Below are 27,677 nucleotides of genomic sequence, written 5' to 3'. Positions count from 1 at the left end.
AAAACTGAGAGGTAGGAGACAAGATAGAATAGAAGTGTCCAAGTCCCTTTATTTTTTTTTCATATTAGAAATAAGCTGGTCTTAAACAGCATTTCTCTAAAGGGACATTACCAGGTAAACATGTCCTTGACGTTCAACAAAACCCTTATTAATCCAAAATAATAATGAAATGCTTTTTTTCTGGTTAATTGAATTGATGGTTAACTGAGATTTAATCAGAACTCCCGTTTTTATTTCATGGCTTACTGCTGAACATTTTCTTAAACCCTACACAGTGTCAGATGACTTTTGTTTCTTCTCTAGCTACTAGCTGCCCTCTACTGGTGGAAGGGAGATAGTCAAAGAATCCCCCACTCTAGGGTATATCCCGATGGAAGCCATCCCTTCTACCTTGGCCCTACAACCATAAAATCTATTGAAGCTCCATCTCCCTGTGCTCCAGAAAGTCTTTCATAATGTAGAATAAGCAAATTAAAGAAGATCCTGACTTACATTTTTAAAGCCTACTAAGCACTGTATTTGTATTTTAAATGTGTAGCATACTTAAATGTACTAATTAATACCTTATTAGTAACTCCATCTAAATTCCCTCCCATTCTTATGGTTGTAAATGTCTTAGGCTTTGTAAAGGTAATTGAAGTCAGTGCATATACTATTCCTGTCCTGCTTTTTTCACTTTGAATTATTTTGGAAAAATAATGACAGTTGATATTCCTCATACTTGTCATTTTATAGAACTATTTATATAGTATTAGATTAGAGAGAAAAGTATTGTAAGGTGGTGGATTAATGAGCTGACCTTGAAGGCAGAAAGATCTTAATTCAACCCCCACGTCTGCCACGTGCTGGCTGTGTGGTCCTAGGGAAGACCCCTTATGTCTCAGTGCTCTCTAAGTAATACTCAAAGATCCTTAGTTGCAAAGACGGTGCCAATCTGAAGTAGTTTATTCACATGGAAGTTCTCCTATATCAGAGTTTCTCAGAGTGTGATCCAGGGACCTCTGGTGTTCCCTGAGACCCTTTCAGTGAATCTATGAGGTCAAAACTCTTCATAATTTTAAATATTGATAGATACAATCCACATAAACAAAAGCTGTTTGGGGGAAATCATAAGTGATGTTTAAGAGTAGGGGCTTAACATCTAGTCACTATCCTTATCCTGTGGCATTCGATTATATTAATAGACCATGGTTTATTCAGTTACAGCCAATCATTGTACATTTAGGTTGTTTGTAACTCTTAGATATTATAGATAGTATAGCTCTCAGCATCTATATACACATCTTTATTCCTTTTTAATTACTTCCTTAGCAGTATATTCCCAATAGTAGTAGTGGTCCAAATCAACTTAATGATAATATGCTACTGTAGCTTTTGAACAACTGTGCTATCATGGAAGAGACTGAATTTAAGCACAGAAGTCCTGGATTCATATTCTTGCTGATAGTTTCTGCTTTAGTAGTGATGGGCAAATCATTTCTGTCTATCTGAGTTTCCTCCTCTGTAAAATGAAGGATTGACCTGATTGATTTCTCAGTTCCTTCTACCTTTAAATCAATGTATTCTCCAAAAAGACTACACTGGCTTGCAATTCCATTATGAATGTATACCTTATTCTCCACCCCTCTGCCATCATGGATTTCTATCATTTTTACTTATATTTACCAGTTTGATAAGTAAAGTCATTTATTGATGATGTAAATTTTTTCACTTATTTTATTTAAAATTTATATTTTCACTTAATGAAACTGACAGGTGATATCATTTGAATTGAAGTAGGTGTTTGTTCTTGTAGATATTATATCAGTTATTTGTAAATTCTATATACTGACATTTTAGTTGTCATATTGGTTGTAAAAAAAACCAAACAAACTTGGAATCTGTTTCATCCACCCATGGCCACTTTATTTTATTATGTAAAAACAGATACATGGATAGATGGATAAACAGATGGATGCACCTGCCTTGTCCACATTACTTCTTTGGGTTGCTGTGAGGAAAGTACATTGTAAACCCTAAAGCATTATAGAAATGTGAGATATTCTATTACTTTAACAAAGATAATAATTTCGTGTCACCATTATATTTTGATATTTCTATAGATCAATCATCTCATCAGTTGGTGTAGATGGAAACCCATAATATTTATATATGCACCTTCTCCTCCTGTGTAATTCTTACTCTCATCCTTCTATAAATCCTCCACAGAGGATCCACCTACTATGCTGGAGGTCTTCTTGTTGGTCTATTAACATTTTGTGTTTACCAGTGCAGTATTTACTCTGTGCATCTATTTTTCCTCGATTTTTCTCCATGATGGCCCATTTCTTTTTCTAGTCACATGCCCTGATACTGTCTTTTATGTCACTTCTTGGGTACAAGTAATTTTTGGAATATGCTGGAGCTTACATATATCCACCAAGGACCATTACAACATCCTTTGGATCAGCTGCAATTTGGAATCTTCAGAGAGCGTGGTGCTCCATGATTCACAAACATACAGAATATGAAGAATATTGATTTAAAATAGGGGTTCTTAATCCTCTTTTGTCATGGAGCTCTTTAGCAGTCCCATGATATCTCTATACTTCTCAGAGTCATATTTTTAAATACATAAAGTAAAATACTTATAAAGGAATTGGAAAGACTGTCATCACTAAATATCTAATGGCAGATCTATTAACTAGATTAATAATCCTGTTACTAATTAACTACTTTCAAAATAGTACTGATTTTAAAGGATAATTTGAGATATAGTCAACAATTGTAATGTTATATGAAAATATCTAATTTCTATTGTTAAAGTAACAGGTACTACAGTTGTTGCATATAGTCACAATTTAAAAATTGTTTAATTTCCGAGTATAGTCAAAATGAAGATGTAATTTTTCCCCCATCCAAGTTCACAACCTCCCCTAAAAATCTAGACCCTTTGGTCTAGACCATCACTGAAAAGATGAGCTTTTGTGGTAGGGAACAATCTGGGATTCTTGAAAACCCTGATACAACAATTTCCCACCTAAAACCCAATGTGGTTTCCTCCTGTTGAGTTTTGGACCCATCTCTTTTCCTATCTACTGTGTCTATCCAAGCTTTATGTAATAACAGACTAATTCTATAGGTTGCTGTTTAGTTGCAAATCTTAGTCTTAGCATCATACATTTGTTTAACAAAAAAGAAGATTTTATTTTACAGTTGTTACTTACACCTAGCCACAGAAGCCAGTCAGTCTAAAATATCAAGAGGGTCTGTGGCACAAGATTAATTGAAAGGATTTCAGGCAAATGGATCTTCCTGATGTAATTAAAAGACAGAAATTCCTCTGTCTGTCAGAGAGGATTCAAATAGTAGAAAAAGTTCTGATTGAGGCAGAAAGCTGATACAGTTCTGGTTATCATGACATTTCCAGAGACCAGCCAAGTGAAAGCACAATCCTGGCATTTCATCTCTCTGTTTCTGTGACCTCTGTGGTCAGCCACGGTTAAGCTCCTTGGACTTCGGCCTCATATTTCTCCATTTGCACTTCAACCTGCACATTTGCTTCTTCCTACACTTGGCTCCAACACCAGAGTAGAAATCAGCAAAATGGCACTAAGAGAAAATGGTAATCTACAGTCTTTATGCACGTTGGGTTTTTCCTGTTTTGCTTACTTGACCAATCTTATTTAAGTGACTTTGGATCTTACTGAAGAGGCCCCATAATCTTCATTTTATTATATATGGTTTTCTGTACTCTGTTGATTAATTTCATTTATTTTGTATTTAATTTCATTTACTCTCTCATGAAAAAGTTTATTAAAATTATGAATTGTGCTCTTTTTCAACTTTCTGTCTCTATCTTATACCATTGATTTTTTTTTTGGAGGGGGAAGGGATAAGGGGTGGTAGAGTGCGTGTGTGTGTGCCCATGCATGCGCGTGTGCACACACTCATGTATGCGCACACAAGCATATTTTACCAATATTAATGAAATAAAAAAAGCTTAATAGGAGTGGATTTTGCATGTGCTTACTCAAAGCTCTGACTCTAATTCCCTTACAGCCATAAAATATTAAAAAAGATGAAAGATTTTTAGCTGTGTGTTTCTGTAAACACCAAGAAACCTCAGGTTCACTGTGCATACCTTTATTGAAACACTATGTAAACCTCTTAGAGAACCTCTTAAAAGAGTTCCCATTGGTCCACAACCAAGCCAAATAGTTATCATTTATTAAATGTGGATTTACATGAAGGACTTGCTTTTTTATGTTTCTCACATTGGGATTCACTACCTAAGATCTTTCTCCCTTAAAATGCTTACAGATTACCATACCTTAAATAACTACAGGGTGATTGAGTGGAAAGAACATAACGAATCTGGAATTGAAAGGTCTACATACATAGATCTAACATCTTGGCTTTGCCACTTACCATTTGGATGACCTTGGACAAATTACTCGCCTACTCTCATCTATGAAATGAAGGGATTAGACTAGATGACCTCTAGTGGCCCTTCTAGATCCATCTAAATCATTAATCTTTTGCTCCTTCATTGGATAGTTCCTGATTTCATAGGATAAACTAATTGAAGAGATTCCCAGATGCATGAATAATCTAGAAGAAATAAAATAAAGCTGATTTGCCTGTTTAGTTTCTTTACTCATACTCTTTCTTTTTCAGTTCCTTCTCCCCTCATTTCTTAAACACTACTAAGAAAGAAACTTCCTGCTTAGCATTAAAGAATTTTATAATTTTGAAGGAGGAGAAACCTAGCCTCCCAGTGTTTTAAATACCTTAGAAATTTAGGTTCTGCTATCTTGAGAGCCATATTTGGTCATCCTTGTCTTTATGGCAAAGTCAATTGAGGCAAGTGGTATAATACACAAAATAATCCCTCCTGGGTGAAATTACACTGAAATCAGAGCAGACAGGATAGCCATGCTCCAGAGTCACAGTGCAGCTAACATTTTAGGACCTCCCAATTCTAGGTAAGAAGGAAAAACAACAAGGAGACAGAAGGGTGTGGCCTTGAGGAAATGTGGCTACTAATAATGGGGTTTCATTTTAGTGGAACCATTAGAATGGTGATTGGGAGTGAGGCAACCTAACCTAATGAAGGACGGTAGAGAAGATGTGTGTGTGCTTCCTGGGGCAAAGCCTGGGCACTATGACCAAGTTACATGTCTAGTTCTGTTTCACTAGATTAGAATTAATCTCCTGAAATCTTAGACTAGGGGTGGGAAACCTGTAGCCTGAAGGCCACATGTGGCCTTCTAGGTCCTCAAGTGTGGCCATTTGACTGAATCTAAACTTCACAGAATAAATAAATCCCTTTAATAAAAGGATTGGTTCTGTAAAACTTGAACTCAGTCAAAAGACAGCACTCAAGGACCTAGAAGCCCACATATGCCCTCGAGGTTGCAGGTTCCCCACCCCTGCCTTAGAATATTCAAGTCATGATATCAGTAGCATTTCCAATTTATATATCTGTTGGATCTCTCGAAAACCATTGTATGTGTTCGTCCTTCGTTGCCAAAGAAGATCATGCCATCAGAGAAATAATGACATGACTTGCACTTGACTTTGCTTTGTTTTTTTTTTTTTGAGTGAGAGAGGGCTAGTTTGGACATTAAAGGTGATAGAGTCCAATACCCCGATTTTACAGCTAAGAAAACAGATTTAAAAAGATTAAAGTGACTTAGTTAGTGAGAGAACTGGGACACCCAATCCAGTCTAAACCCTGAAATTTAATCTCTCCCTATATGAAATCACTCCTAAGGTGACTAAGAATTATCCAAGTGAAGGGACAGGAAAAGGCTTATGTAAAAATATCCATCCTGCCCATAGACAAGAATTTTAAAGAAAAACTGAGAAGTATTACTAAAACCTAGGTTTCTAGATCTCGAGCTAAAAGGCACCTTGGAGGCCATCTCATCTGTTCTTACTTTTGGCGGATAAAGAAACCTAGGCTCATGATACTTCATTTGCCCAGTGCCTCCAAGATAGGGAGCATCACATCTGAGCTATCAATGTTGGTCCTTTCATTCTGGAATCAGTGCTCTTTTCACTGTACTGTGCTCCCTCGCTGAAAGCAGACAGCTCCCCTAGGATGAAGGTGGTTCATATGAAAGAGCTATTTGTAGAAAATTGGGTCTCAGTCCTTCTGTTCAAGGGAGCGCTATATAGCTGCCTTCCTCTGCCAGACTAGCCCAGCCTCCCCCTCCTCCTTTGCTGCTACTGCCTGAAGCTTCCCCAAGCATATGCCCTCCACCCTTTTTAGTTGGAAATGAGCAGAAGCTTCAAGATCTTAAAGAGAGAAGCCCTTACTAGAGGTACTTTTTCCTCATACAATCCAAAGCCTTGAAAAGCAGAAAGATTTGGGAAGGTGATTGACTGAAGTATCCTGTGGTAAAAACCTTCTCTGCCCATAAGGCTCAGTTATGGCTGTACTAGTACAGTATCAGCATAGGGGCGCCTCTACACCATAATACACTCTTCTCTCCCCACCCCCACCCATATGTAAGTACAGAGGGTCTCCAGTATAGTAAATATACTCTCAGGATGAGCCTTAAGCAGAATGAAAAGGTGACTAGATAAAAGTATCTTTAACACTCTCCCTAGTCCCTGGTCATTCCTTGGTGGCCTTATGCTGATGTGCCTTCTGTAGTCGTCCAACTACACTATGCTGCAGAACTTTCCTTTCCTCCAAAAGAACTTTCCTTGCTTTGAGTCCCCATTCCCCAAAGGCCCTGCTCTTTGTGAGTGAATTGGGATGATGAATGTATGCAGTGGTCATTTCAGGAGACAACTGATTATCGTGATCTCTCACTTTCCTCCTCCACAACCTACCCTACCTAGATTTAACAGAACCTTCCAAAAAAAGCCATTTTCACTGGAGTATCTTTAATTCTAGGACCATCAGCACCCTGGGGAGATACCATCTAACAAGTGGACTTTGCCTTATCTTTCCTGTCTCACCCAGGAAGCAGCTGCCTATTCAGATATCACCTAGGGCCAGGACTACTTGTTCTGTGTACAGAATAAGATATAAACTCAAGTCCTTGGATGGTGGTTAATTCAGTAGCTATGTAAATAGAGTTTCCAAGTCAGAACATTGGTCACAAACAATGAAAGGTATTTTTCCTTCAATCCAATTATTAGATAGCTATTTTTGGAGGGAGGGTCTTAAACAATGAATTTTTAAGGTAAGGACCTTTTCTTCAGGATTGTTGACTATATATGTAGGCATCTGTATAGAACCGGTTGATTTGTAATACAAAGCAGAAATAAACCTGAAAAACATTTTCCCCTTAGGTCCAGAATACAAATCTTTTGTAGAAGATACAGCAAGTTTAACTGAAGAAGAGTTAACATTATTAGGAATAATGTTATTATTAACATTATTAATGTTAATTAATATTAAGAATAATATTATTAACATTATTAATGTCAAATCATTAATCCTGGGACAGACAGTCAAGTAAGCTAGGCCCAAGCCCTGGACCTACCTCTAAGTAAAACCAGCTATGTGCTTTTGTTCTTTCTGTCATTTTTCAGTTGTGTCCAACTCTTCATGTCCCCATTTGGGGTTTTCTTGGCAGAGATACTGGAATGATTTGCCATTTCCTTCTCCAGTTCATTTTACAGATGAGGAACTGAGGCAAATAGAGTCAAGGGACTTGACCAGGGTCACACAGTTAGTAAGTGTCTGAGGCAAGATTTGAACTCCGGAAGATGAGCCTTCCTGCCATCAGGCCCAGCAGTCTATGCACTTCACCATCTGAATGCCCTTTTGGCCATTCTGGACCTCCCTCAATTTCTTCACTATTAAACTGAAGAGTTGGGACAAAATAATTCCATAGTTTTGTTCTGAGGAAGCATATTTAAAACTTCACTTATAGTAAGACTGAAAACATTAAGAAATAATATTTTTCTCTAAAGCCTATCGCAGACTCCCAGGGGAAAAGGCCCTTGGATTGGCAGGTGATAGGTTGAGAACAAAAAGACCTTTCATTTGGTGAATGGATTAAAGGGTAATCTTTCTTTATCCCCAAAGGGATTAGACTTCAGTCCACCCCAGGGGAAGTTCCCTCCTCTACTGAATTGGAGATATTCTTACAGTCTCATATTATTTAATTTAGATTCTTGATATAGATCTCTGAGGGCGACTCCAGGGATTCGTCCAGGGGAGTGGCCCAGCAGAAATGAGGTAGTGACTTTGGTGACTTGATTCTAGGATGCTAACCCAAACTGTATTTTAAAATTGTTTTTATTTTTTCACTGTTACTATAAATGTTACCAAAAATCTTGGGGCAGAGTCATGTTGGAAGTTGTGGGAGGGTTATGGCAGTTTGGACATCCCTGTCTCTCTAAACTAGAAATGTCTTGGATATAGATTTAATGATAAATTAAACTGTTTATGGCAGACTGCAGCCTAAATAGAATACAACATTTGTTTTCATTTTTTTTCCATAAAACTTCTGTCTCTAAATCTACCATGTGGGCAGCTAAGTGGTACCATGATAGAGCTCGGGACCTGGACCCAGGAAGACCTGAATTCAAGTTCTGCTTTATATATTTAATAGCAAATCACTTAACCTTTGTCTGGGTCCGTTTCCTCCTGTGTAAAGTAGGAATAAGAATAGTGTCTACTTCCCAAAGTATTATGAAGTTAAAATGCAATAATATCCATGAAATCCTTTGCAAACCTTTATCAGTGCTAGCAATTGTATACATAGTAGCCATGATTAAATCCTTTGAAACAGTGTAACTATTCTTATCCTTGTTTTAGAGATGAAACTGAGTGAGTAAAGAGGTGATGTGATCAACACAAGGTCATACAGGTAGTGAATAGCACAACTGAGATTTGAACCTGGATCTTCTGACTAGATCGGTATTCTTTCTACTAGGCCTCTCCTAGCTCAAATAGGCATTTTGTTTTAGTGATTAAAAAGTATATGATGGGGCAGCTAACTTAGTGAATAGAGGACTGGCCCCGGAGTCTGGAGAATCTAAATCCAAACCCAGTCTGAGATACTTGCTAGTTGTGTGACCCTGGGCATATCATTTAACCCAGATTGCCTCCAAAAAAAAAAGTACAAGACAAAGAAGAAAAATGATAAATGTTGTAGGGCTGTTAGAAAACAGGGCCGTCAGTGTATTGTTGATAGAGCTATAAATTGGCACAGCTATTGTGGAAAGCAATTTTTAAGTTATGAAACCCTTGATCCCACAATACTACTACTAGGCCTGTAACTCAGAGAGATCAAAGAAAGAAGAAAACTGTCCTATATATACACAAGCATTTTATAGCTGCTCTTTGTGGTGGCAGAGAACTGGAAACTAAAGAGGAACTATTCCATCAATGGTGGAGCAGATGATGGTAGAGTACTCTTGTTCTGTAAGAAAATCTGAAAGGGACAGTTTTAGAGAAGCCTGGAAAGACTTCAGTGAACCTTCCTAGAGTGAAGTGAGTAGAATTAGAACAGTTTGTACTCTAACCACAATACTGGAAAATCAAACAATTTGGAAACACTTAAGAATTCTGATCTGTGTATTGACCAGTGATGACGCCAAAAGACTCCTGATGAAGGATACTGCTCACCCCTGATAGAGAGATGGTGGCCTAAATCAGCTCATGCTGATTGAATGAATCCCATGCTTTTGGACATAGCTAATAATATGGGATGTTGTTTTTGCTTTGAAAATGATAATAATCGCATTTGTGTAGAGCTTTAAGGTTTATAGAACATTTTACATGTTATTTCACCCTCACAACAACCTTGTGTGGTAGGTACTTTTATTATCCCTCCCCCCGCTTTTTTTTTTACAAATAGGAAAACTGAAGCTAAAAAAGGCTTGACTACCATGTTTGTCACAAGGATTTTCTTCATTTGAGAGAGGTGGATAGGAAAGGAAGGAAATGCTTGATAATTGAAAAAATGTAAATAGAATTATATGAATTGCACAAAAAAGAGAATGGTAATATTGACAGTCAAGAAGCTTATTATATAAATGACACAAAATAGAAGCTAGTATTATTGACAGTCATTATTAAATGGCTTTTATTGTTTATTTTTGAAATAAATTTAATAAATTTATTTATTTTTTCGGCATTTATTAAATGACACTATGTACCTGGGCACTATGCTAAGCACTGGGGATTCAAAGACAGATAAAAAAAAGGCCATTGCCTTTAGGAAACTCACACTGTAATGAGGGATACCACATCTAAACTATGCATATACAAGATATATACAGAGTAGATGGAAGGTAAACAGGGAGACTGATTGGAAAACTCTTGCAATAATCCAAGTGAAAGGTGAGGAGGGTCTGTAGTACTAGGGAAGGAGACTTGCACCACTGACTTATAAAACTATTAGAAAAGTGCTTCTGTATTTATGCCTGAGAGTGTTCAATTCAGCGGACATTTATTTGGCACCAACTATGGACATACAGAACTGGACATCGAGGTGGTGCAATGAGTAGAGTGCTAGGCCTGAAGTCAAGAAGTTCAGATCTAGCCTCAGATATTTAACTAGCTGTGTGACCCTGGGCAAGTCACTTCACCCTATTTGCCTCTGTTTCCTTGTCTATAAAATGAGCTGGAGAAGGAAATGGCAAACTGCTCCATTATCTTTGCCAAGAAAATCCCAAATGGGTCACAACACAGATGAAAAGGACAACAACAAACAAGTACAAAACTATGTGTATAGCACTTCACTCCTTCCTCTCTACCCACCTCCTGTTCCCCTTGGAAATTTACTGTCTTTAACCCTTTATTGTTTGTTTTTTTCAATTGGGTCATTTCAAAAAAAATACCGCCTTCCTCCCATCGTTCCAGTGGTATCACCCACTTTGGGAATCTATATGAGGAACACTGTGGGGGTGAGGGGAGGAGACAGGGGTCTTCTTCTGACTAGTGACTTCCTCTCTTAGTTTACTGTTTTAGGACAACCCTAGGCAGCACACTTTACTTGACTTCATCTTCTTCCTCAGTCTCAACAACGGCCTTCCTGCCAACCTCCCCCTATAGTTCTGGATCTTTGAGCCACAGTCAAATCACCTCTGCCATTGCTCCTGGATGTTAGTCTGATCCCCTGTGGACCCACTCACCAGCCTAGTAACCTTCTGCCCTTCCCTGGCCACCATTCCTTTATATGTGCCCTCTCTCCCATCAGAAAGTGAGCTCCTGGGGAGCAGGAGAGACTGTTTTCATTCTGTATTTGTACCCCTAGCACTTAGCACTGTTCTGAGCATGAATGCTTAATAAAATCTTTTAAGTGTTTTATAAGGACCATTAGTGGCTAGAGGAGGTTGGTCATTACTAAATAAAATCAAGTCATTTCTCAGTGCCTCAGGTTTTCTCATCTGTAAAATGATAATCAAGATCTTGGCATAGGACTTGGCACATAGTAGGTACTTAATAAATGCTTATTGACTGACTTTAAGGTTCTGCAACATTCTAACATTCATTCAGCAGTTCTGTTTACAAAGTAACCGATTATTAATCCAGGGGAATTGGTACTTGTTCAAATTACAGCCCTGCCTTGCAGTCCTTTACTCTGTTACTCTGAGCAAGGGACCTGGGTTTTCTTATCTCTAATATGAAGGGTTTGGACTAGATAATTTGTAAGATTCTTTTCATCCCTAAAACTATCCTTCTATGAATCTTCCTTCTGAAAGCAACCTTCCTTCCTCCATCTGGATAGGGACATGCTCTTTCTTTTGTCACAAAGCTGTTTTATGGAGATGAGAGAAGAGCAGAAAATCAGAGAATCAATCATTTTCTGGTGAAGATTCTTTCCTTAGCCCTTATGAGGATTTATTGAATAATTGATTATGTACCACCAGTGGTAGAGGGGATAGGAAACTAAGGCAAATGTTTTCTGATTTTGGAAAATGGTGCTTATGTTGCAAGGCCAAAAGGGGAATAGTATGCCATCATTCTACCTGCCTCATGCAGTGGATGTAAAGAAAGCAACTGCAAACACTTTAGACTATGTAAATGCCAGTTATTTGTGGTTATTATGTGGCCTCTGGTCTTTTGAGACAGGGCTCAGGAAATGGTTTTGCCAGCTCGCTACTGGTACACATTTTTCTCTCTCCTAGATTAGAGAGGGTCCTCAAAGCAAAGAGCTTTGAAACAGGAGGAATCATTGCCTTCTACCTCCACTAATAGCAAGTTGACTTTTTTTTTTTTTTTTACCATTGCTGCTATATAGGTGCATTCTGGGATCGTGCATTTTATAGGTGCTAAGATCATGGATGTGATGTTCCTGAGGTTTACTGGCTAAACATTTCTTGCCTAAGGAATTTGTCCCTTCCAGGGTGAATTAATATGTCAGTTGCCTGGTGGTAAGGGAAAATACTCCTTTTATTCAGAAATTTTCATAATAACAGAATCTAGATCTAGATAGGACTTTCAGGGATCATTCAGTCCAGCCTCTTCATTTTACAACTGAGTAAACTGAGGCCTACAGGAGTTAAGTCATATAGATGATAAATGTCAGAACAGCATTGGAAATCAGGCCCTTTGATTCTGAATCCTGTGCTCTTCCCACCATACCAGGCTGCTTTTCTTAGCACAAAGTCACCTTCTCTTTTGTTAGTATTAGTTAACCATGCCTTTCAACAGAGGAGACCACCCCACAACATGAGGACCAGAGAAGGTACTTTGGCACTAGTCATTTACTGTGATGAGTATGAAGTAGTTTGGGAGCCAAAAGGGAACTATGGAGATAGTGTGGCCCTAACCGATTTACCCTACCTTTGCTTGGAGGACCCAAATTCTTTATGCCTGGGACCTGGGAATTTTGGTAGCCATTCTATTCCTATGCCAAATGGCCTGTCAGAATGAAAGATGAAGAGGTGATTTATGTGGCCATGACTTCACTAACACAGACATCTACTTGAAAGAAGCCAAAACCTTCCTGAGAAAGACCTTACTTAAAATCAGTGGGAACATCGCATAGCTCTTTCTAATTCTGTTGCTAAAGAACTCCCATTGTCACAGTCCAGATCAAATAACAAGTCTATGATCGATCCTTGTTCTATGAGAAGTATATCATCCATTTATTCCCATTTTATATACTTTTTAAAGTACCTGCTATATGCAGTGAACTGTTGGAGGGAGAAGATGCTGAAGGAGCAAGTAAGTATAAATGAGATATAGTTCCTGCCATCAAAATGGTTATAATCTTTGAAGGGTCATATGCAGGCAAGCATCTGGGGTAGGGGTGGGAGGATGAGGAAAGCAAAAAAAAAATCTTTTTGATCAAAATTTTGGAGTTCAGATCTGCAATTTCATTCTTATAGTGTACTCCCAGTCAGGAAACTCTCATCTCCCAATGCATATAATTATTATCCAATTTAGTCTTGGAGAATTGCCTGGGGCACTGAGAATTTAAGTGAATTATTCTTGGTCTCCCAGACCAAATGTACCAAAGGCAAGATTTGAGCCCCTAAGACTGGCTCTGTGTACCATACCATGTTTTCTTTCAAAATCATCCTTGTAAATCCTTTAAACTACCCATTAAAAAAATATAGTATCTTTAAAGACTTATAGCTGCAAGAGGGTTGGATTCTCTTTTTTAAAAAAGTTGTCTATTTCAGAGAGCAGAAGAGCCTAATATAGTTGCTATGAAAAAGTTGACTTTAAGTTGTACTCTTGCACAGTGCCTAGCTAAGAGCAGGGAACCAGGACTTCTGCTCAAATAGAGGAAAACAGAAACAGGTAACTTACAGGAAAACTCATGATAAAGGGAGAAAAAATTCTTAAAAGGGTTTTTACATAGTATGATTACATTAGATTGTGCATACACTACCACACAACTGTGTGTGACACATAGTTGTTGTTCATCTGTCATTTTCGGAGGGCCAGTGGTGTTGCTAGGGATGTCTTGACTTGTCTGTAAACTGGGTTTGTGAAGCAGAGTTTCACAAAGTAGTCAGTCTCACTCTCTCTTCCAGTGTCATACGAAAGTCAGCATGACTGATACATAGTAGGTGCTTGATAAATGTTTACTGAATTGGATTGAAATTGAACTTCTTTGTCCCGCTGTACCAGGAAGTCAGAGAGGACCCAAAAGAATCATAGAGAACTCAGCAGGGATTTTGCTAGTTGCCTAGGAATGCTATGAAAACCAGCGAAGGTGAACCTATCTTTTGGTTAGCTCTATGAGCCTGAGCACAATGAAGGGACTTCCTGTGAGTATGATGAAGAGGAGATTCTGGATTCACCATCAAAGGGGAAAAAATACAGAAGAGGTACATAGGAACTTTGACCCCTGAGGGAAGTGCAAATTCATTGCAGCTAGGTGGATAGAGCACTAAACCTGAGTCAGGAAGACTTCAGTTCAGATTCTACCTCAGACACTTAACTAGATGTGTGACCCAAGACAAATCACTTAACCTCAGTTTGCCTCAGTTTCCTTATATGTAAAACAGAGAGAATAAGTACACATACCTCCCAGGGTTGTTGGGAAGATAAAATAAGATAATATTTGTAAAGCGCTTTATAAATGCTATAATTCTTGTTCTGTCTCTAATTTATCATTAATAGGAGGAGGGAGTATCTCCCCTACCCTATTAAAATTGTTATTTTTCTCTCTCTGGAAGGGACTAGCGGCTACCTTTTCAGAATGTTTGCCAGAGGATAATCCCTGACTATGTGCTATTAGACAAGTTATTAGTAAACTATTCATTGCTTGTGAAGGCTGAAAGAGGAGGAAATTGAGATTAATCTAATTCCAGAGCTATTGTCTATGGAAACACTATTTTGCCTCCAGGGTATGTAGGTACTTTGCACTCCCTAAGATGCCAGACATTTCCTTCTGGTTGCCTGGTTACTAAATACTCTCTAGTCAGCACAAGAGTAGCAGACCTGGAATTCCAGCCTAGCACTGATAGGCACTGCTACTTAGGAGTCCTTGCTGCCTTGTCCCCTTGCAAAGCCCTATTTCTTGTTTCCAGTTTGGTGTCCTGTGCTCTCAGCTAGCTCCCTTCATCTCTCAAGTGGACAGTAGTTGTAGACATACTGTCTCAAGCAAGATGGAAAAATCTCCACTACATACAGTGCATGTCTTTTTAATCATGATGCATGATAATTCAGCAAGCAACAGATAGGCATAAAACAACATAGAAACCTGTCAACTGGGTGGTACATTCTGCATCAACAGGGACCCCAGCTCAGTACAAGGGCTTTCCCCTGTTTGCTGCATGGCAAGTAAATGTATTCAGGAAGTGAACTGCAGGTGCAGCAGGAAGCAGCTTCGAGACCTGCCTGGCATCTGCATCCTCAGAATATCGAGTTTCCTTCCCTTGCCTTCATGACTCCCATCCCTGGGTCACAATTGGTCCTCACAGCCCTAACTCAGCAATAAGCAGCCTTCCCCCTCCAGGTGCGCCCCTGGGATTGCTGCCATTGGCCAACTGCCAAGAAGAAACCTTGGACAGCTGCCCAAGCAAATGGGCTTCCCCCACTCCAGCCAGCAAGCACAGCCCAGGAGGTTTGAGCCAGCCATGCACTATGCCCCTCCTTTCAGTTAAGAGAGCTCTATATAATAAAGTCCCCTCTCTCATTCACGCAGTCTTCCCCCTTTCCCTTTTTATTTCCAGATCAACTTTGTTTCGGGTTTTTTAATTCATGAAGTGAAAAATCATCAATCCTAGGAGTTATGTTCAGCTTTTCTTCTTTTTTTCTCCCCCAGACAGTAGGGATTGTATCTTGGAGCCTCTTTCCCTGCCAGAAAGTCCAGGTGGCATCACCACTTTAGAAGGTTCCCCATCTGTGCCTTGTATCTTCTGTGAAGAACATTTTCCCGTGGCTGAACAAGACAAACTTCTGAAGCACATGATTATTGAGCACAAGATTGTCATAGCTGATGTCAAGCTGGTTGCTGATTTCCGAAGGTACATTTCCTTTCATTTCACGTAGGAGTGAAACTGATTCTCTTTAGAGGAAAAAGCATTCTGTGTGTACATATATGTATGTGCCTATAGTTATGTAAATTGAATATGGCCAAGGTAAATGGCAGGCATTCCCTTTGAAGTTTCCAGTTGTTTAGTATTTGTTATCTTTGTACTCCATTGCTTACTAGAGTGTGTTTGTTTGTATTACTATGTATTACTCTGATAACCCTGAAAATGAGGAAACTTACCCACCAGCTGGTAATACTCCCTTTGTCACACTCTTTACACATGTTGCTATTGGAAGCCATCTGTCTACTGGAGTCCATCTTCCTGTTGGGAGTTCTTTCCTAGCCTCTTGGGGTGGATCAGGTATATTTCACAGTACAGACAGTCCCTGACTTATGAGCATTTAACTTTAGGATTACTCTGTCCCTTATGACCAGTTGCCTCTACACTAATGATGAGTAAAATAGGCTTTTGTGTATTGTCCCTAGAGTGCAAACCACTATTAAATCATTTTTATGAAAAAGTAGGTTTTAAGAACCAATCAAATGATTTACAAACACACTTCCAGAATGCAACTTATATTTAGGAGTAGGAACTACCTGCTTAGCCAAAGGTGCTATTCTAGTCTTGGCTTCTGTCCTTTGAATTATTAAATATCATTTCTTTTTTTAAAAATTTAATATTTTATTTTCTCCTAGTTGCATATAAAAACAATTTTTAACATTTGTTTTTAAAACTTTGAGTTCCATATTCTTTCCCTTCCTCCCTCCCTCCCCCACCCCTTAAATATCATTTCTAATCCTACTTTGAGCATTGACAGCAAATGTTTATTGAGCATCTTGTGGATATATGATATTTTATGAAGGGTTGCTTTTACTTGATTTCTATCTGTACCATTTATTTTTCAATCCCTTATTCTCACTTTCTTTTTCTTTCTCTGTTCCTCTCCATCTGTGCATCTGTACCTTTTTCTGTCTGTTTTTTTCTGTCTCTCTGTTCGCATCTCTTTGTCTCTGTCTGGTCTTCATCTTGGTCTTTCTCTCTCACTCCCTCTGTACCCTCTTCTCTCCCCATCTTTCCTCTCCTTTACAGTGAATGTAGAAACATAGCACACATTCTAGTAATTTCTTTATATATGGTATCTTGTTCTTTGTAATCAAACCTAAAATTTTATTGTTTGGGGTTTACCTTTTCAAAGTAAAGGGTCTCTTGTTAGCTCTTTTCTGCAGTAATGATATAACAGCTAATACTTTAGAAAACCATCAAGTAAGTATGCTATTCTAATTCTCACTAAGGTCAGCTTTTCTATTTGTGTGAAATTATTCTGTCTTCTACTTTATTCTGTCCTGATGATGTGAAATTCCCTTGGAATTTGAAGAAACAGCTAATCAACCAGCAGTGATGGTCAGTGGAGAAACATAAAACTTTTTCCTCTCTTTCCTCCTAAAAATCCAGCTTTGCATCTTTTTCCCTATGCCTGCATATAGTAGTTAAGAAACTGGATCCATTCTTATCTATTTCCCTAATTCTTCGTCAAGGTTATTGATCTTTTTATCAATTGGGGGGACAGAGGGGAGGAAGACAATCACACATTAGTTATTTAATAGGCCTCCATGTTTAGGAGTCTAGAAATAACTGTAAGGATCAGTCATCCACAAGATGCATCCATTCAATAAAGTGAATATTAGAAGTAAAATAGGAAATGAAAACGGACAGTGCTTGATTTTAATAGGAAATTTTAATTTTGATGATCTGATTTATATGGCTATATTGCTGACTAGTTGATATCTTCTTTGATTTTGATACCAAAATTCTCAACATTGTCAGTCTTTTTAATTAAATGAAAAGTGCAGCAAAAAGAGGTGTACCTAATTCAAATCTACCAGGAGTGGTCATCTCTTTCCTTAAACATGTTCCCTTTTCAAGAAATTCGTTAGTCTCCTGTGACTAATGCCTATCTTATAATATATAGTTAATGAAAAGTTTTTGTCATTGTTTGGTGTCCCATTTAGTTGGGACTCCATTCCCATTATTTATATAGTACCTTCTATACTATAGGTTTAACTTGATGTGATCCTATTGAGTGGTCAAGTGCTCCTTTGACACTTTGAATAGAAAGCAAAAGATTTCCTTCTTTGTGATAACCTGGGTGCTTTCTTAAGGAAAAAAATAGAAAAAAAAAGACTCATGGAACAGGAACTGTTTTCACATAGATTCAGATACAGGAAGATCACATACATACAAACACAAATACTTAGAGAAGTTGCCATTTCTTATTAAAAGTTATATACAATCTTATTAGAAGATACAAAGTTGATAAGCAGATGAGCTTATTCTGGCTCCAAGAAAGAAAATGCCTGTTTTGAACACAAACACTCTAAATTCAACACTTGATCTCTTAGGTTATTTCAGGGGTAGGGAATCTGCAAGGGTCTCACTTGAGGATCTAATGGGCCACATGTGGCCTCAAGGCAGCACCCCTGGTTATTCTAATGAAGGAGATCTCACTGAAAAGATTGAATCTGTTAGCTAACCCACTTGCATGCATAGAGCTACAATTTAATTGCTTTTCTTGTTGCAATGATATTGTTTCCAGCAGACAAAACAGAAATGTTTCTTGCCTCACGCTGCTATGTGCATTGCCCTCCTCTCATTTGCAGTTACCTAACTTAACAGCCGGACTTCAATTTTCCATGCCTTTTTCATTCATCAGACATTTCCACTGATGTGCAAATGCATAGACAATTGCATTAATAGAATATGGGCTTATATTTTTATTGGCAAATCTGTGAAAGATACTATGAAAGGTTGTAGAATGTTGGAGCTAGAAATTAACTCAGAGATCTAGTCTGCATACATTATTTTATAGACAAGGAAACAAGCGTTTTAGAGGTTTGAGTGACTTGGGCCTCAAATCCTGTAGGTTGTGGCAGAGATGAGACTACAACCTAGGTATTTTTGACCTGGATACTTTTTGTATTATAATGCTTTTGTCATTACTCTTTCATATGTGACAATTTGTGACACTTTTGGGGGGGTTTTGTGGCAGAGATACTGGAATAGTTTGCCATTTTCTTCTCTAGATCGTTTTACAGATGAGGTTCTGAAGCAAACAGGGCTAACTTGCCCAAGGTTATACAGCTGGTAAATGTCTGAAGTAGGATTTGAATTCAGGTCTTCCTGACTCCAGTCTCAGCATTCCATCACCAGCACCACCTAGCTGCCCCTTCTCTACACTGCTTCTCTTATATTTTGAGCTTCCCCTTTTTAAAGTCATTGGTACTGACCTTCTGGTGAGAAGTGAAGATGGTGATAGTTGCCAATTAAGTTATCATTTAGTACCATTTATTGTTTTCAGTATTGACTCCTAATAACCCATTCTAAAGGAGCAAGATGAATTAATGACAAATAATTTTTTATTTATAGTAACACTGAGGCTCTCAGAGTTCCTTTGGAATATCAATCTGGTAGCACCTTAGCAAAAGCAGTTAGAATCACCATCGATTTTTATAGTTACCAAACCAAACTCTTCTACACTTAATGGACTTACACAGTGATATAGCAAGTGATAAAACCTTGGTTTGTAGTTAGCTAATCTTATACAACATGAAAATGAGTTGTTTATATGCCTTGACCAGTCCTGAAAATTAAGTGCCCATGTGTCTTGGAAAGTATTTATTTATTGTTTTTTAAATTTAATTTGTTTTAGTCGGCCAATATCTCAGCCTTCCACCCTACCCTACCGCACTCCCCAATTGAGAAAATAACAGAAACAAAACCCACTATAAACATGTGTAGTCAGCTGAAACAAATTTCCACATTAGTCACATCCAAAAGAAGTCTGTCTCATCCTCCATTCTGGGTCCTTTATCTCTCAGTCAAGAAGTAAGTTGCATGTTTCATCATTAGCCCTCTGAAATTCTGGTTGGTCATTATGCTGATACAAGTTCAACACAATAGTATTCCATCACATTTACATGCCTTAACCTATTCATTCATTGTCCAATTTATGGGGATCCCATCAGATTCCTCTCAGATTATTGCTGCCTCAAATATTTTCTGTATCCTTACTGGTTTTTGGCTTAGCACTAACTCTTCACTTAATCTTGCCTCCCTCTAATTCCCCTTTTGCCCTTCTTCCCTTTCCTTGTTGGTAAGTTATTCTTGGCTGTAAGCTCTTATTCTTGCATTCTAGAATATCATATTCTAAGTTCTCTCCTTTATGTTGATGGTTACTATATCACATGTGATTGTAATTGTGGCTTTTTGGTACCTAAATACTTTCTTTCTGGCTACTTATGCTATCTTTTCTCTGGATTTTGGCTATGATATTCCTGGGAGTTTTCATTTTAGGGTTTCTTTCAGAAGATGATAAGTGAATTCTTTTAATTTCCATTTTTGACTTCTGGTTCTAAGATCTGGGCAGTTTTCCTTCAAGATATTAAAAAATATCGTGTACAGGCCCCCTTTTCTTTGGCATTCAGGCAGTCCAATGATTTTTAATTTTTTTTCTCCTCAATCTGTTTTCTAGATCAGTTGTTTTTACTATGAGATACTTTAAATTTTCTATTTTGTTCAGCCTTTTGTCTTTGTTCAAGTATTTCTTGTTGTCTCATGGAATCATTAGCTTCTATTTGGTTGACTCTAATTTGGGGGGACTTTGTTGTTTGACAAAGGTTTTATAATTCTTGTTCCAAGCTACTAATTCCTTTTCCAATTTTTTCTTCCATAGCTCTCATTTCTTTCCCAGTTTTTCCTCAAGCACTCTAATTACATTTTTTAAATTAACTCTTGCTTCATCTTTTCCAGGAATTCTGGTTGAATTTGTCCCCAAGCTGGTTTTTGTTGTTCTTTTCTGAGTCATTACCTGCAGACTTTTGGAGTTATTCTCTTTCCCTGCTTTTGTATCTTGAGCATCCCTGCAACCATAATAGTTCATTTTGATGGGGTTCTTCTCTTGTTTGCCCATTCTTCCAGTCTGATTCTTGATTTTGGAGTTGATGTTAGGTCTGGGCTTTGCCTCACTTCTATAGGGAAGGTACTGTGCTGGTCTCATTGTCGCTTTTTATTGAGTTATTTAGGGCCTTAGGGATAGGCTGGGGGACCGGCAAGTTTTCAGTGCTTCCAAAGTGATCTGATTGCTGCCTCCCTGGTTTGAGCTCTACAAGTTCATCTGGGTTTAGGTCTGTGCATGAGTAGACATCCAGTAAATGCTGGATTCAGGCCCTATTAGCCATTTGGAAAGCTCAGAGTGGCAGAAATGTAGGCTACTCTTTGCTCTGAGATTCCTATTCCTCAGCAGATACTTTGATTAAGATCCTGCTCTCTTTATGAGGGTTTGAACTATTGCTTCTGCTGGCTTCTGAACTTTGTCCTTTCTCAGTATACCACCCATGACCTCCCTGCCCAAGGAACACCACTCCCCTGAGCAAGTCTTCTTAGTCTGCCCTAGATATTGATCCAGAACTAGACAGTGGGTAGCAAAATTATCAGTGGACACCTGTCCCTGTTTCAGTGGCCCCTGTAAGTCTGAAAGTCCCCAGTACAGTTTTGTACTTTCCTACTGCCCTGGTGCACAGTCTCTCCCCAAATGTTGCAATGCTCCATGTACTCCTGGCTCAGAGCCTCCAGTGTCCTCAGACCTCTTTGTCTGTCTCCTGATGCCAAGCTTAGCTAGGAAAATGACTGTGACTTTTTCTAGATTTCCCCATCAGGATTTGATCTGGTACATTTTCTAGTCTGTTTGGGGAAGTTGGTCGAGTGGAATGCCTGGCACTTCTTCCTACCTCTCAGCTATCTTGTCTTTGCCCCTCCCTCGGATGTAGTTTGACAAGTCCTTAGGCTCCTGTCACTAACTGGTCAGTGAAGTAGGGTTTGAGGTAGCAGGGATTTAGTGGAATATTGTTTTTGTTCTTCTGATATTCTCTCCTATATTCCCTTTATTTTTTCTTGCCCATTTCCTCTTCCAGGGTAGAAAGGGATTTGGGGGGGAGGGGTGGAAGGGGAGGGGAGGGAAATATAGATGGTTATTTCCAGATGAGATTGTATCTCAAGATTGCTGTAGGATCACAGCTCCATCCTGGTTTGGATTCATCTTCCTTTGCTTTGCTCTCCAGTATATTTGAAAAAATGTTGTGTTCAGTTCCTGATAGAACTCTGGTATGAAGGATGAAAAGGTTACTGGTGATGTCTGTGAGCAACATTTCAAATAGCATGTTTGTAGTTTTAACACACTGTGCATCAAAAACAAGCCTAGGGACTGAGATGTATCACATGATGTTCACTCTCAGTTATCTTAGGAGGTTCCATATTTCACTGCTGTAAGGAAGGATTAAGCAGGGCCCTCAGGGACTGTCAGTTTTACTGAATAAAGAGACAATGAAGTATGTCATTCATTGAGAAGCAAGTTCAAAGGGTTCTAGACTTGGAGTCAGGAGATCTCAGGTCCAGTTCTCACCACCCCCAACTCAAACTTCCGGATACTAACTGTGGGACCATGGTCATGTCATTTACCCTCTCCAAGTCTCAATTTCCTCATCTGTAAAACAGTGATAGCAATACTTGTAGTGCATAACTCAGTGGGTTGTTGTGAATAGAGTGCTTTGTACACCGTAAGATTCTATATAAATCTGTTATTATTGTTTCATTTAATACTTCTAATATTCATTTACAGTACATGTACTGATTCTACTATCGAGCAGTTAGGTGGTGCAGTGGATAGAGTGCCAGCCCTAGAATCAGGAAGACTCATATTCATGGATTCAAATCCAGTCTCAGATGCTGTGTGACCATGGGCAAGTCACTTAACCCAGTTTGCCTCAGTTCCTCATCTGCAAAATGAGCTGAAGAAGGAAATGGCAAACCACTCCAGCATCTTTGCCAAGAAAATTCCAAAGGGGATTACAAAGAGTTGGACACAACTAAGAATGACTAAACAACAACAAACATGGATACTACTGTTGTCCTTTTGTCTCTTTTGCCTTTGGAATGGCAGCATGACATAGGTGATAGAGATCTGACTGTAGAGTCTAAAAGAACTGAGTTCAGATCCCATCCTTGATACTTTCTTCCTATGAGACATTGAGCAAATCACTTAATTTCTCTGGGCTTCAGTTTCTTCATCTGTAACAAGAGCAGCCTGGACTAGGTGGTTTCTCAGATCCCTTCCATCCCTAAATCTATGATTCTGTGCTCCGTTATGTTTCTCTTTTCTGAATTATATTTATCTATTAGACAAAGAATCATGACTCATTCTTTCTATAGAGCTCTTACATTGTTGCCACATGCAGCTAACTAGCAAATTGTCCATGGAAGATACCAGTACTGAAATTTCCCAACTAGTTTTGAGAACAAAGCTCTCTGACTTTTCTTTTAGGTATCAGCACCCTTTTGGCAATACTTCAAGATATCTGGTAATTGGGGGTAGGGAAATTTTGGAAAAAAGCGGGGGAGAGTAAAATAACAGAAGGCAAATTATTATTGGGGTAAGGAAGCTACTATTTGGAAAACCTTCCAGAATAGTGGGGGGGAGGGGAAGGGGAGTGCAACAGGAAATACAACCCTTATATCACCACTTATATTATAACCCATACTTTTGGAGTATTCATTCAACAGTTTTTTAAGTGCCAGACACCGTGCTAAGTGCTGGAGATACAAAGAAAGGCAAAAAACAGTCCGGTCCCTGAGCAACTCACAATCTGTTCACAGCAGCTACTATGCAGAGGAGGGTTTTGGTTAATATGGGGGAATACAAAGAATCAAATACAAATTAATAAGATCTGTCAGGTCTCTTAATTTTTTATTATGTCTGGGCTGGATGTTGTATTTATATGTACATTTCTCACATCCAGACACACAAATGTTTTTCTCCTTTATATTTTTTTTAATTGACACCTGTCACTGTTACAGGGTCTGGTCTTTTATTGTAAGTTTCTATTTTATCCATCAGCTGTGTCTGTAGATAGCTTAGCTGTTGCACATGAAGCCAACTTTTCCATTTCCTTTCTCCCTGGGAAGGCAACTACAATCTCCCCTTGTACCATTTGACAAATGAGTTTCCAATTGGCAGCATAAATCTTGTTAGATAAATGGGAAGATGAACAGATCACTGACTCCTGTCATCTTTCCCCCTCTCTCATCAGAAATGGAGGTCTGGATGTTAAGCTTTTAAATTTAGCCAGTGTGCAGCAGCTAACTCTGCTCATTACATTCATCGAGTGAGTTGTAACCTTGTCTATCTTGCTCCCACCATTCAGTTTGTCTTATTTAGACCCAAACTGTACGTGTAGACTCTTACTATGTTGTTATAAAAAGTGAAATTAACAACTGAATTCTTATTACCTGATTTTACAATTCTCTATATAACTGATAATCACCCAATATTCAGTTTTATTGGAGAATATGAAATCTGGCCTATTTAATAGATGATACGTTGACATCACACTTAAAAGATCATTTTGGAAAAGGTTTGAATGTACCACAGGAATATCTCATTTGACCATTCCTCTTGTCTACGCAGATCAAAGCCTTCTAACATTTGCATGAGGATCTCCCAAGAGCAGCTACCCTTGACCTCTGGAGGCACTTGTTTACATCAAGCCTAGCTCATTGCAATTTCCCTACACTGCTTCCAATTCTACAGTCTGGGACCAAGCAGAACATGTGTAATTCTTTCTCCATGTGCAAACTACCATGGTCCCCCTCAGTTTTCTCTACAATAAACATCCCAAGACAGTCTGTTAAACTAATTCTTACATGACATAAATTTAAGGACCTTAATCAACCTGGTTGCCTTCTTATGGATACTCTCTAGATTATCAATAACCTTCCTAGAACAGGATGACAAGAACTGAACATAACACTCTGAATTCAGTAATAGTTATTAACATACAGTGAATTCAGTAACGTGTTCAGTGCTTAACTATGTGTAAGATACTTACTTAGTCATTGAGGATGTAGAGATTAAATGAAACAGAGGTTTTGACCTTGAGTACTTTACAGTCTGATTGAAGTTAGGGAGGAGAGTGATTAAAAAGCTGCCCTTTGCCAGGCCTAGAGGCCTGAGGGCTACCCGAGTCTTACCTTACCTCTATCGCAGGTCTTCGGTTGGCCAAACCGGATAAACGTATGAGAGAAGAGACTTTCCGGAGTCGAACAAGGGTTAAGCTTTTATTCAGGGTCCTGGTTACAAGTGCAGGGGGAATTCTTCCTTAGGAGGGAGCGAGGAATCTCCCAAGGAGGCAAAGATCTTATAATAAGAGATTGGAAGTAGAAGTGTAAGTGGGGAGAGAGGGGGAGGGGAGAGCGAAGAGAGGAAAAACGGAGCCTTCTGTCCTGTCCGCGCCCCTCCCGCGCTAAGAGCACCTTCAGGCTTTTCCTGATCCTAATTAAGCTCTCCAGCCGCATAGTTTGCACCTGAATACCGTGCCTGTTAGATAACAATAGGTGTGCCCAGACCCGGGACAGTCTCGAGGGGGATGCTCCTCCCATCACGTTTCTCACGGGAAGAGGCGGAAATACACGAGATTGCTCGGTCTCACTCCTCGATTCCCTGCTGTTATCTGGGGGGCCTCATGAGAACTCTAAGATTTAGAAGTTCCCACCTTTACCCGCCTGAGACTGTCCACATGGAATTGAGCTTCCATCCCCAGCAGCCCTTTCCTGCTTGTCCTTTCTTTGCCCATCTGTTTGTTTGCATGTAGGTTTTACAATAATTGTAGAAATCAGTATACATTCTAAGTAACTTTCTCATGTAGAGGATCTAGTTTCAAGTAATCTGATTTCATCTTTTGTTTAGGTGAAACACTTCACAGCCTAACAAAGTAAAGCATACAAGGTAGATATATAATCTACCCAAATCACTGATACAGGTTAGATTGTAATAAGTATACCAAAGAGGTCTTCACAAAAGTACTTTAAGAAATATTTTTTGTATGTTGAGTATGAGATGTCAGGGAGTGACCGAGCATATTCATGTATAGATATATGGCAGATATTTGGAGATAAAGGACAAGAGTAGAGGGCTCAAATATAGATTTGAGAATTATCTACCTAGAAATGATATTTGAAACCATAAGAGTTAATGTTATTTTCAAGGAAGAGAATGTAGACACAGAAAAGGGTCAAGTAAAGAAGCTTGGGTGACACTCATGTTAAAGGGACAGGAGGAGGGTGATGAGCCAATGGAGGCAGAGAAAGAACAATTAAGATAGAAGAGAATATCATAAAGTATAGTGTCATGGAAGCTAAGAAAGGAGGGAATGGACAACAGTATCAAATGTTGCAAAATGATCAGGGACAATGAGACTGAAAAATAGCCAGTGGATTTGGCAATAAGGACATCATTTAGGGACTTTGGAGAGCACAGCACCTGATGAAGAGTAAAGAGAGGAGCCAGTACAACTGAATCATTTCCATGCCATATCATTTTACTTCATGCTGGGGATGGAAGCTCAATTCCATGTGGACAGTCTCGGGCGGGTAAAGGTGGGAACTTCTAAATCTTAGAGTTCTCACGAGACCCCCCAGGAAATGACTGGGAATTGAGGTGAACCGAGCTATCTCATGTATTTCCGCCTCTTCCTGTGAGAAACGTGATGGGAGAGAGCTCTCCCCACCCTCGAGATTGTCCTGGATCTGGGCACACTATTGTTATCTAACAGCACAGTATTCAGATGCAAACTATGCGACTGGAGAGCTTAAGTAGGATCAGGAAAGCCTGAAAGCTCGCTTGGGCGGAGGGGAGCGGAGCGGACAGGACAAGGCTCCGCTTTCCCTCTTTCTTCTCTCCCCTCCACCTCTCTCCCCACTTATACTTCTACTTCCAATCTCTTATTGTAAGATCTTTGCCTCCTTGGGAGATTCTTCGCTCCCTCCTAAGGAAGAATTCCCCTGCACTTGTAACTAGACCCTGAAATAAAGCTCAACCCTTGTTCGACTCTGGAACGTCCTTTCTCTCATACGAGCATCCGGTTTGGCCAACCGAAGACCTCCGATAGAGGTAAGGGAAGACTCGGGTAGCCCACAGGCCTCTAGGCCTGGCAACTTCATAAAACATTAATGTCAAATTTGGTAGCACAAATGGCACAGTACAGTGCCTTTCCTTTTTTATCACAAATTTCCAAGCAATTTTCCATCATGAACTAATTTGTCACTTTGTGGTAAATAGGTATTCTTCTAAAAGTCTATCACTCTAGAGAAATACTGAAACTCCCTTCAACTCTCTGTTTTTGGATTATTTTAAGGTATGTTTTGTATTGGAGGAAGAGGTTCACTGAGCAGCCTATCACAGATTTCTGTAGTGTCATAAGAACTAATTCCAAAGCTCCATTTGGTGAGTATGCCACTCAGCTTCTTTCTATTCCTTTCAATCCAAGAATGCAAAATAATAATCTTGGAATCTTAAATTAATTTCATAATAGCTAAAATTGAATAGTTTTACTTGTCTTACCCAGTTTGAAAAAGGCTCAAACAGAACCATATGCCAGGATAAGTCTTGACAGAGATATGTATTTTTAAAAATAAATCTTTTGAGGAAAAAGCATTAGAAATACATATTTCTCACTTATCTTTCTAATCTCTCAACAGAGGAGCAAGACAATTATTTTTTATTATGTGACGTTTTACCAGAAGATAGAGTTCTTAGAGAAGAGTTACAAAAACAGAGATTGGTAAGAATTTTTTTTTTATTTAATGCCACTTGCTTTGGGGGAAAGACCCAAGTATTAATGAACACATGTAGTAATTTATGCAACGACTGAAGTATTTTGTGTTGACTTCAC

At 38.9% G+C, this 27,677-nt stretch overlaps 1 protein-coding gene across 1 annotated transcript in view; it reads left to right on the top strand.

Moving 5' to 3' along the window:
* Nucleotides 1-27,677, top strand: part of ZNF277 (zinc finger protein 277) — a 168,068-nt gene that overhangs the window by 69,118 nt on the left and 71,273 nt on the right. The window contains exons 2-4 of the mRNA XM_072653014.1: nt 15,690-15,891; nt 27,141-27,229; nt 27,484-27,566. Of these exons, the coding sequence (XP_072509115.1) occupies nt 15,690-15,891; nt 27,141-27,229; nt 27,484-27,566 (374 nt within the window). The remainder of the gene's footprint in view (nt 1-15,689; nt 15,892-27,140; nt 27,230-27,483; nt 27,567-27,677) is intronic.

The sequence above is a fragment of the Notamacropus eugenii genome, chromosome 3, assembly GCF_028372415.1.
Source record: "Notamacropus eugenii isolate mMacEug1 chromosome 3, mMacEug1.pri_v2, whole genome shotgun sequence".
NCBI classification, from domain to species: Eukaryota; Metazoa; Chordata; class Mammalia; order Diprotodontia; family Macropodidae; genus Notamacropus; species Notamacropus eugenii.
The sequence above is the reverse complement of the archived record's forward strand: the minus strand, read 5'-3'. Positions and strand labels throughout refer to the sequence as shown.